Source organism: Oncorhynchus tshawytscha, linkage group LG01 (genome assembly GCF_018296145.1).
Source record: "Oncorhynchus tshawytscha isolate Ot180627B linkage group LG01, Otsh_v2.0, whole genome shotgun sequence".
Lineage (NCBI taxonomy): Eukaryota > Metazoa > Chordata > Actinopteri > Salmoniformes > Salmonidae > Oncorhynchus > Oncorhynchus tshawytscha.
Window position 1 is genome coordinate 52608813 of NC_056429.1, and position 11601 is coordinate 52620413.

General features: G+C 41.3%; 1 protein-coding gene across 2 annotated transcripts in view; it reads right to left on the reverse strand.

Moving 5' to 3' along the window:
• LOC112253007 (adhesion G protein-coupled receptor A3) overlaps window positions 1-1986 on the reverse strand; it is a 243671-nt gene extending 241685 nt beyond the window's left edge. Inside the window, exon 1 of one of the 2 annotated variants that reach the window (XM_024424862.2) lies at window positions 1174-1986. In XM_024424862.2, coding sequence (XP_024280630.2) covers window positions 1174-1391 — 218 coding nt within the window. In that variant the 5' untranslated portion in view covers window positions 1392-1986. The remainder of the gene's footprint in view (window positions 1-1173) is intronic. The other variant, XM_024424866.2, reaches the window with a different exon arrangement.
• Between the last annotated feature and the right edge of the window lie 9615 nt (window positions 1987-11601).

The window sequence follows — 11601 nt, forward strand, 5'->3', positions numbered from 1 at the left end:
ATTTATCCTAAACATGACCAGGAACCCAAGATTGTCAGTAAAGAACGAAGCTGTATGTCCATGAAGAACACTTCCTCAAATCAAAATGTTATAAATCGCATCCAGGCACAACTGCAACAACAATTGAAGCAAGCGAAGACAAGATTAGCCTTGGCGCATAAGTAACCATGTATCTCAGAGCAGCGGAATTACTCTGTTAACATTAAATATGGCCAAAGCTACTCAGAACGTCATTTAATATCCATATTGCTATAATTAATTATGGCCCATCAACATTCATATTTCAACAATCTTCTGCAACAGTGTTTGGAATAGAGAAGCTCCCTTTACATTTCCTATTTGCTTTTTTTCTCCCTCAAAGAAATACCTTTCCATACAGTCTATAACGCTAGTAGGCCTAGTCAATTTCCACACCTGCAGGTTGAATGTGCTAGGTAAGCTCTCCACTCTCAGAACTGTAAAGTGCTTTCTCTTATTTCATCTGACAGGCCCTGTATGGTGAATAAGATTATTCTTGCTTGTCCCTTTTTAATCAGTTTATTCTCTTTGATACATTACAAATGGTGCATCACCGGATATTGGAGAGGAAAATATTCTATATAAGATATTGGAGCTGAAATGTTTTGTAGAGCTGGTCAGTCAAAAGGAGGTAAAGGAAAGGGCACACTATCTATAACTTCTTCAGTGACCAACATTTACAGAGGATATGCAGAAGGGGGAAATACAGTGATTTATAATTCCATACATGGTGTGTACAACTGGTCTGCTGAGTACTAAGTTACCATTTTTGTCACAGATATCTAAGATTAATGGATGCTGTGATATTCTTCCTTTACAAAAAAAAAGATAGCAGTTTCCTCTCATATCTGTTAATTTTAACAGCAGGTCAAAAGTGCAGTAACTGCAGTGGACTGTAGTATTTTGGATGCAGTAATTGCATAATAACTGCAACATACTGCAGTTATTATGCACTCCAGTTACACTGCAAAATTACTGCAGTAAATGTTTTTATTTTGGAAGCAGAATTTGCTGCATACTGCAGTTATAATGCAGTGTACTGCATTCTGACTACACTATTTTTTCATAAGTGGTGCCCTGGTTAATGATTTATCTATTTTTTTTAACAACCTTTGTTCAACTACTGTTTTATTGATTGTTTAATGTCATACTCACAGGGAAACTGTTTTGTTGGGTAAGAAACTGGGTTGTAGAGTGTCCATTAATTCCACATCATCACACACCACCTTCACCCAGACATTTTGTCTGCTCAATTCCTTGGACCTCTCAGAGGTACAATGACAGCTGTCAATGAAGAGGTCCGGGCAGTTTCTGTTCGTCAGGCATATCCTCCACAAACCAACAACAACGCAAAGTAATCTCAGCATTTTCATTGTGAACTGAACCTTTTATTGAATTGTTCTCAAGTTATCTCTTCCCGGTCTGTAAAGAAAGTGGAGACCATTTCACATAGGCTTCTTCTTGGTGGATGGTTAACGTTAGCTACCGACCAAGTGACTTGTTCTTGTATTTTAATCAAAGTCTGCGCGTTACAACTGACAACACCTGTTGTTTCTCATAATGTACATGCTACCTGTAAGTCAAAAATACAATTAAAATAATGCATAACGAAGGTCTTTGCTCTGTAACATATTGTTTCCCCGCGCTGTGCCATTTCTATCATTTGTTTCTCATTTACACAGAAACGTGTCGCTTTTGTCGGCTACCAAAACGTTCCTAGATAAAGGTTTGCAAGTTTGTTACCGGTATCCTAAAAGTTTGACTCGTGGGAATGCAGTAGCGTATTACGCCGTCTTCGCCGTCGGCAGGAACAAGATGTTCTTTCAATGTGTCGATTGTCACTTTTGTCATAGTACTCCTACTAAATTATCCATTGTCATAACTCCGTTATCAACAGGTTGCCACAGATATTCCCATCCACGTCTCGCGTCTTCAACCATGGGACTTGGTGCGAAGTCATCAGCAGCATGGAAGCTGAAGTCCCTCCCCCTCGAAGCCAAGGGGCAAAAATGTGTATTTTTATTACATGGGTAAACCTCAAATCAATACATCCATGTAACCTGTTCTAAAACAAAAACATTTAATTGTATTTAGGACCACAGTGAACATTATATTATGCAAACCATAGAAATAAAAATGATAAGACCTAGAATTAATAGTAATTCTATTTGTATGATGTCAACACACATCAATCTAAGTATCACATGGTTCTGAAATTGAATGGCACAGGGGCTCAGGCTCAGATACATCTGCCATCAGATGACCAGTTGGTAAACGGTCATTGGAGGACACTCTTATAGCCTAAATAAATATATCAATTTGTTCCCTGGCTCCAGGATTCAAACTCAATGCCATGATGAGAGAGAGATGTTAGATAATTGCTTACTTATTCAGGAAATAATGCATCAGCACCGTCTCACCTTAGCAACTAAGAAAAAAACATATTCTACCTTGATAATATGTGTAATCTCTTGGCAACCAAATAAAAGTACCATAGGGAAAAAAACAACATTGAAATCTCAGTCTTTTAACCTATGACTGAATAAAAATTGTGCTTCATAGAAAGCTATAGCAGTAGCAGGCTCATTATTGAATGCCTCCTGTCAAGTTGATAGGCAACAATAAGCTATCAATGGACTACTGACAAACACACGAATCGACAACGCATAGTCCATGTTTTGTATACACTAATTGGAGATGAGTAATGTGGGAGCATAGACCTACAGGCTACAATATACCTATTCAACAATAAGATCCGAACGTAAAGCAAATAGATACATTCATGGCATGACTTTACACTAATAAAGCAGATATAAGATATGACTTGGTGGCTCTCACAAAATAAAAGGGGACTTGAGGGAGAAAAAAAATGGGCCAGCATGTTAGAAATGCCAGGGCTGATTTCTGGTCCCAGTCCGCCCCTGCAGTAGGTCCACATTTTTAGGGAGTGTAAGTTGTTCAGTACTGTATCCTACAGAAGATGAAATAATATTAATAATTTTACACGCATGCCTGTAGTCAGAGCATAGTCCTGGGAGACGCAGAAGCCTAGACAGCTGGTTGGCCTCCTGAGGCTGGGCGAGGTGCTTCCCCTGTGTTTGCACTGTGCTCCACACCAAATTCCACTCTCATTATCCGCATTGTCTCTGACACAGCTAGACTGGGAGCACAAAGGAGGATTTTAAAACGTCCCATGACCCTTCTGAGCAGCCCATGTTTCTCATTCATCTCCCTGACAGGCAGTACACAGCAGTACACAGGGCAGAACAGATTCCCTCTTCCTCCCTGTTTTTCACAGAGGGAAACTAAAGCCATATGTACGCCTTGTTTTCTCCCATGTTGTGCTGCCGGCCCTTTGACTGCCACTCACACTTGTTTGCACAGATGTATATTTACCTTTTGCTCGTGAAAGTAAGGAAGCAAATCTCCCAGTCAGCTGACCTTTGGGACGCTAGTAGGAAAATAACCAAGTTGAGCTGACATCATCATTTGACATGATAAATCTTTAATGGAGCGCAGACAGAAACATTTATTTGGATGCAGGCCAGCAGTGTTCACTGGGCTACTTGCAAGGACTTAATGGAAAACAGAGTCCTCGCAGCCTCGCTGTTCTGTAAATATTTTCTTTGTGGCAGAGAAGAAGATTTTCACATTTCACATCGACAGCCGTGATGTGATATCTAAACAACACGCACATTCAAAACATATCTAAACAGTTTGAGAGAGTCAACATATGCACGCACTGTATGTTGAAAAGTGATGATAGTAACTATATAATCATAATTTGTATTCATATAGCACTATGTTGTTATAGGTTGTTATTTAAGTATGATTTTGATCAGCCAAACATACAGCATATTGGAAATTGTGTACATGCCTTGTATTGGATTGTATTCCAGCTGCTACTTATAGCATTCTGTACATAACCCATTACTGCATTAAATAGAGAACAAAGAGAGAAATACTCATTAGTGCAAAATGGAACAAGGAAGTCAGTGATATTGAAATAACGCAAACAGTCTTTTTTTTCTAAGTCAGTGTTGGGCTGTTTTCTCAGCCACTTTTCTGTCAGCCCTAACTTGTGTTAGTGTTCACAGCTCTCCATTATTCCCTCATGACAGAGATTAATGAAGCATGGCTGCAAGGCAATCACAGTCCTCACTAAATATTTACATGCACCGCTTCAAAAGGCCAAAGCGCTAGCTACCACACCAGGATGACAGAAGCTTCATTGTTACTTCATGACTAAGTTGTTTTTCCTTCGTATTCTCTAGGCATTTCCCCCCTTGAGTGAGTGGATTTCACTATAGAGATGAATGTCAGTGCTGACTGCCTCCACTCAGCAATGACATAGGGTAGGCCTACGTTCAGGCTAATTATAAAATCTTTAATCACGTTACATTTCAAACAATGTCAATAGAATGCTGACTGTGCATTCCATTTCAAATGAGGCCATGACTGGTTGAACCAATCTAAATCACGATTGGAAGTCTGCTTCCTCTGAGAATGAGGTTGGCATGTGGTCTCCATGTGATATGTACGACGGTCCAGACATATGTGTACTGTACAGCATAGGGATTTCGAATTATACTGCATTTCTGGCTATGGACATGGACAGTATTTTAGGGAATGCAGTGATCAAATAAGGGGGGGACACAAGGCACCTGTGACAAATACACTATATAGAAAAGTATGTGTACAACCCTTCAAATTAGTTAATTTGGCTATTTCAGCCACACCCATTGCTGACAGGTGTATAAAATCGAGCACACAGCCATGCAATCTCCATAGACAAACATTGGCAGCATAATGGCCTTACTGAAGAGCTCAGTGACTTTCAACATGGCACAGTCATAGGATGCCACCTTTCCAACAAGTCCGTACTTCAAATGTCTGCCCTGCTAGAGCTTCTCTGGTCAACTGTAAATGTTGTTGTTGTGAGGTGGAAACATCTAGGAGCAACAAAGGCTCAGCCGTGAAGTGGTAGGCCACACAAGCTCAGAATGGGACCTCTGAAGTGCATAGTGCGTAAAAATAGTCTGTCCTCGGTTGCAACATTCACTACCGAGATCCAAACTGCTTCTGGAAGCAACGTCAGCACAATAACTGTTCGTCAGGAGCTTCATGAAATGGGTTTCCATGGCCAAGCAGCCGCACACAAGCCTAAGATCACCAAACGCAATGCCAAGCGTCGGCTGGAGTTGTGTAAAGCTTGCCACCATTGGACTCTGTAGCAGTGGAAACGCATTCTCTGGAGTGATGAATCACACTTCACCATCTGACAGTCCGACAGACCGATTGCATAGTGCCAACTGTAAATTTTGGTGGAGGAGGAATAATGGTCGGGGGCTGTTTTTCATGGTTCGGGCTAGGCCCCTTCGTTCCAGTGTAAAAACATCTTAGCGCTACAGCATATAAAGACATTCTAGACGATGTTGTGCTTCCAACTTCGTGGCAACAGTTTGGAAAAGGCCCTCTCCTGTTTTAGCATGACAATGCCCCCGTGCACAAAGTGAGGCCCATACAGAAATGGTTTGTCGAGATAGGTGTGGAAGAACTTGACTGGCCTGCACAGAGCTCTGACCTCAACCCCCTTCGAACACCTTTGGGTTGAATTGGAATGCCGACAGAGACCAAGGCCTAACATCAGTGACCAACCTCACCAATGCTCTTGTGGCTGATTAGAAGCAAGTCCCCTCAGCAATGTTCCAACATCTAGTAGAAAACCTTCCCAGAAGAGTGGAGGCTGTTATAGCAGCAAAGGGGGGACCAACTACATATTAATACCCATGATTTTGGAACGAGATGTTCGACAAGCAGTTGTCCACATACCTTTGGTCATGTCGTGTATGTTTGCGACACAAATTTCATGGGTATACAAATGTGAGTGGAAAGGCAGCACTAAATAACTGAATGCTCAAAGTCACTGCCACTTAGGAAAATATCAGATAAAGCTATATGGAGAGTAACACAAAGTGAACTACTGATGATGTGAGGATTTTAATCTTTCACATGTTGAGTAAAATCAATCTGTATAATCTGCATAAAGTAGGATTAGAAAAAATCTATGTATAACCTCATCAGGGGGCCAAATCATGCATATTACTGAATGTTCATCCAAACAAGATCCAGACAGTATCTATAATGCCATGGGTAGAAGACATTAGGTCTGTAGTGTTCAAGACTAGTCCTGGACTAAGAAGCACACTGTGCAAGACTATGTATAATCTGTGTCTGGAATACTGGGTATATAAACAAAATTGCAATGGTGCCAAGAGGGAACAGAGGAGTAAACCAGAGTTGCTTTCAAACTTTCAGCATGTCTAGTGATCTGGCCTGTGTGAGCTGGCCTGTTGACGTACCCACCATGTACCCACAGTGTTCCAGTGGCAGGGCGGAACCGGCTGATCCACTGACCAACCCTGACCACCAGCCACCAGATCACTGCTTAACTACTTCACTGAGGGTTTGGTCCGGGCATAATGTTCAAAACAGAGACCATAGGAAACCCAAATTACTTCTATTGAGGCCATTTTATGACGTTCAGTATGCTATATTGGTTATTTTACCATTGGTTGTTTGCTGAGGGATAGGCTAGGCACTTGTTTGGCAAATCTATTTCATGAGGGTATATGATCGTTGCATAACACACATTTTTATCAGTTTGATCATTAGTTGTCACTGTGTTTTTTTATCTGTATACTATAGGTATTTGACACAAAATCACACACTGTCCTGCTATACACTAGTGCCAGTAGAAAAGCATGCCCTATGACGAAGGCTTTGCTGTCTGACAGTCATTCATTCAATCTGTTACCTAGTGTAGCTACTACTCATTAGCCTGAAGACATGCTAGACCTTCAGTTTCTCTATTGTATTTGTGCAGAATTTGCTTGTATTTTTTCCCGATGTACATGAGAAAAGGGTATTTTGTTTCCTAATCGTTCTCAACTAAATCCAAAGCACAAAATGCAGACAACTTATAAAAAAACAGAATACATATAGTAAATTAGCTATATAAAGACAATTTACTTATAGATCTAAAGGTGATCTAAAAGTGGATCCAATCCTTCTAGAAAGAAATCTTCATCGGCCGAGTCAAAATCCTCGTTGTCCAAATCGCTCTCCTGATCCGAGTCCGACCAGTATTTTATTCAAAGCTTCTATGTCGGTATACTTATTCATAGCTGCCTTATTTTTAGCTTCCTATTTGATATTCCTAGTTTGAACTTTTTTCCCCCCTTGAGAAGCCATCTTTTATGCTAAAGTGATGAAATTAAAGCGATGAAATCTGTTTACAATCTAATACGTCTCAGTGCGTCTCATCTCTGAGCCAGGTAGCAATAGTTAGCATTACGCATTAAAAGGTTCTCGGCCTTGTTTTGTCCCACCCAGGTCAACTGCATATCCCTGGAAAGCTTATCTCATTGTGTCTTACAACAATATATCCTTGTATTTTATTCACCACAGACTGGAGGATATAGAGGGTTTGGATGATGACGTTTGGGAGCCACCCCTCCCCAGCAACCGCCCCCACTGGTCAAGGTCTTCATCAACCACTGCTATGTCAATCACCCCATCGGATGGTTCTACATCCACTTTTCATAGACCTATTAAAAAAGAAAATAGGGGCTTGTGGCACCATTCATCCGAACAGAATCAGTTCCCCCAAGACCAAGGTAAACAACATGACAAAGAGAGCGGCAAGGGATCAGGACAAACAAGCTTCTTTTTGTGAAATGGAAGGACACTAGGGAAGTAACCATGCTCACCACACAGCATAAGGCATTCAATAATAACCATGTCTCAACAAGGGTGAAAAAGGAAGAATGTCCCCATTCCTGTTTCTGTGAAGGACTACAATGCCAGCATGGAGGGTGTCAACCTATCTGATGCTCTGATAGGCTACTGCCAGGTCCTCCACAAGACCAGATAGTTGCGTAATACTTGTTTTTTATCACTTTGTGGACATTGACAGATTTCCACTGCTCTAATGTCCATTGCTCGTGTTTCTTGTCCCAAGCAAGTCTCTTCTTCTTATTGATGTAATTTAGTAGTGGTTTCTTTGCAGCAATACGAACATGAAGGCCTGATTCAACTTGTTAGCCAGGTGTCAGTGTCGTGTGTATAGGTGGCAGGGAAGTCAGGCGCAGGAGAGTCAAAATGAAGTGTAAATGGAGTCTTTTAATAAATGTCAACAGAACATGCTCCATAACACTAAAACGTACAGACATGCAAAAACATGGGTACGAGGACCTGTCGCGCACCAACACAACAAAATAACAACACTGACAATTAAACAATCTCTGACAAAGACATGAGGGGAAACAGAGGGTTAAATACACAACAGGTAATGAATGGGATTGAAAACAGGTGTGTGGGAAGACAAGACAAAACCAATGGAAAATGAAAAATGGATCAATGATGGCTAGAAGACTGATGACGTTGAACGCCGAGCACCGCCCGAACAAGGAGAGGCAACGACTTCGGCAGAAGTCGTGACACCAGGGTTCGTGAAGATAACCAATCATTTACAACTTTCAGATGAGACTGAAATAAGGTGACGATTAATATTGACTGCTATTGATGTAAAATATTACTAGGTCTTTAAGAGTTTATTCGGAAGATAACAGCTCTAAGTATTATTTCATGGTGCCCCGACTTTCTAGTTAATTACATTTACATGATTAGCTCAATCAGGTAATATTAATTACAGAGAAAGGATTTTATAGAATAGCATGTCATATCACTTAATCCGGCAAAGCCAAAGACACGACACCTGTGTAACCACGCTTGTGTTTGATAAGACATGTTTATATATTTTTTTATGTACAGTACCAGTCAACTACTAGTGAAGACATCAAAACTATGAAATAATACATATTGAATCCTTCAGTAACAATTTATTTTTTAAACCAATCCAAAAATATTTTAGATGCTTTTTTAGCAGCCACCCTTTGCCTTCATGAAAGCTTTGCACACTCTTGGCATTCTCTCAACCAGCTCACATGGAATGCTTTTCCAACAGTTTTGATGAGCATTTGTTGGCTGCTTTTCCTTCACTCTGTAATCCAACTCATCCCAAACCATCTTAATTGGGTTGAGGTCGGGTGATTGTGGAGGCCAGGTCATCTGATGCAGAACTCCATCACTCTCCTTCTTGGTCAATAAGCCCTTACACAGCCTGAAGGTGTTTTGTCCTGTTGAAAAACAAATGAAAGTCCCACTAAGCGCAAAGTAGATGGGATGGCGTATTGCTGCAGAATGCTGTGGTAGCCATTCTGGTTAAGTGTGCCTTGAATTCAAAATAAGTCACTGAAAGTGTCATCAGCAAAGCACCCCCACGCCATCACACCTCCTCCTCCTCCATGCTTCACGGTGGGAACCACACATGCGGAGATCACCCGTTGTTTTGTTGACGTTGAGTGTGAGGTTGTTTTCCTGACACCACACTTTGAGTGCCCTCACCTCCTCCCTGTAGCCTGTCTCGTCGTTGTTGGTAATCAAGCCTACTACTGTTGTGTCGTCTGCAAACTTGATGATTGAGTTGGAGGCGTGCATGGCCACGCAGTCATGGGTGAACAGGGAGTACAGGAGGGGGCTGAGCATGCACCCTTGTTGGGCCCCATTGTTGAGGATCAGCGAAGTGGAGGTGTTGTTTTCTACCTTCACCACCTGGGTAGCTGCCTGTCGGAAAGTCCAGGACCCTGCACATGGCGGGGTTGAGACCCAGGGCCTCAAGCTTAATGATGAGCTTGGAGGGTGCTATGGTGTTGAATGCTGAGCTATAGTCAATGAACAGCATTATTACATAGATATTCCTCTTGTCCAGATGGGATAAGGCAGTGTGCAGTGTGATGGCGATTTTATAGTCTGTGGACCTATTCATGATGACAGAATTGAGTGTTACAGGGAGAAAGTAATTTAGTTCAGTTAACTTAGCATTATTGTGTACAGGAACATTGGTGGCCATCTTGAAGTATGTGGGGACAGCAGACTGGGATAGGGAGAGATTGAATATGTCTGAAAACACACTATCCAGCTGGTCTGCGCATGCTCTGAGGACGAAGCTAGGGATACCGTCTGGGCCGGCAGCCTTGCGAGAGTTAACACGTTTAAATGTCTTACTCACGTCGGCCACGGAGAAGGACAGCCCACAGTCCATGGTAGCGGGCCGCGTCGGTGGCACTGTATTATCCTCAAAGCGGGCAAAGAAGGTGTTTAGTTTGTCTGTAAGCAAGACGTCGGTGTCCGCGACGTGGCTGGTTTTCCTTTTGTAGTCTTTGATTGTCGGTAGACCCTGCCACATGCGTCTCGTGTCTGAGCAGTTGAATTGCAACTCCATTTTGTCTCTATACTACCATTTTGCTTGTTTGATTGCCTTGTGGCGGGAATAACTACACTGTTTGTATTCGGCCATATTCCCAGTCACCTTTCCATGGTTAAATGCGGTGGTTCCCGCTTTCAGTTTTGCGGGAATTAAGTAATTCTGGGTCTTCCTTTCCTATGGCAGGCCTCATGAGAGCCAGTGTCATCACAGCGCTTGATTGTTATTGTGACTGCACTTGAAGTAACGTTCAAATTCTTGACATTTTCCAGATTGACTGACCTTCATGTCTTAAAGTAATGATGGATTGTCGTTTCTCTTTGCTTATTTGAGCTGTTCTTGCCATAATATTGACTTGGTCTTTTACCAAATAGGGCTATCTTCTGTATACCACCCCTACCTTGTCACAACACAACTGATTGGCTTAAACACAAGGAAAGAAATTCCACAAATTAACTTTTAACAAAGCACACCTGTTAATTGAAATGCATTACAGGTGACTACCTCATGAAGCTGGCTGAGAAAATGCCAAGAGTATGCAAAGCTGTCAAAGGTAAAGGGTGGCTACTTTGAAGAATCTCAAATATAAAATATATTTTGATTTGTTTAACACTTTTTTGGTTACTACATGATACCATATGCACAATTTCATCGTTTTGATGTCTTCACTATTATTCTACAATGTTTTAAATAGAACAATAAAGAGAAACCCTGAGTGAGTAGGTGTGTCCAAACTTTTGACTGGTACTGTTGCTTTTATATTGTTTTTGTAAACAGTTAATTTAAATGTGGGACCAATACATTGAATATGCCTAGGCAAAACGTTCAAGCACTTTGGAGAAGTGTATATCCCCCGACACCACCACAACGTTTGAGAGAGGTTGCTGTTGTAGAGATGTTGTTTTTATAATGAACAATAACTTGTAGGCACACACAGTGGGCAAAAAAAGTGCAATTACCACATTCGGACACTTTGGAGAGGTTAAAATGGGTTAAAAGGACACTTGAATGTACCCTGGATACCCCATAACACCACCAGAATGTGTTTTTATATTGAACACATATCATTTAGGGATTGCAAATATGTAATAGCACTGGAGTTATCTAATTTACAGACATAGGCCACTTTGGAGACGGTTAGGGACTCTTTGAAACATCCCGTGACCACACCTGACACCACTTATTAAAACATCTGCCAATTTCAAGTTGTTAGGTCTATTGATCACATTTTTTTCTCCTGATATTGTTCATATGTT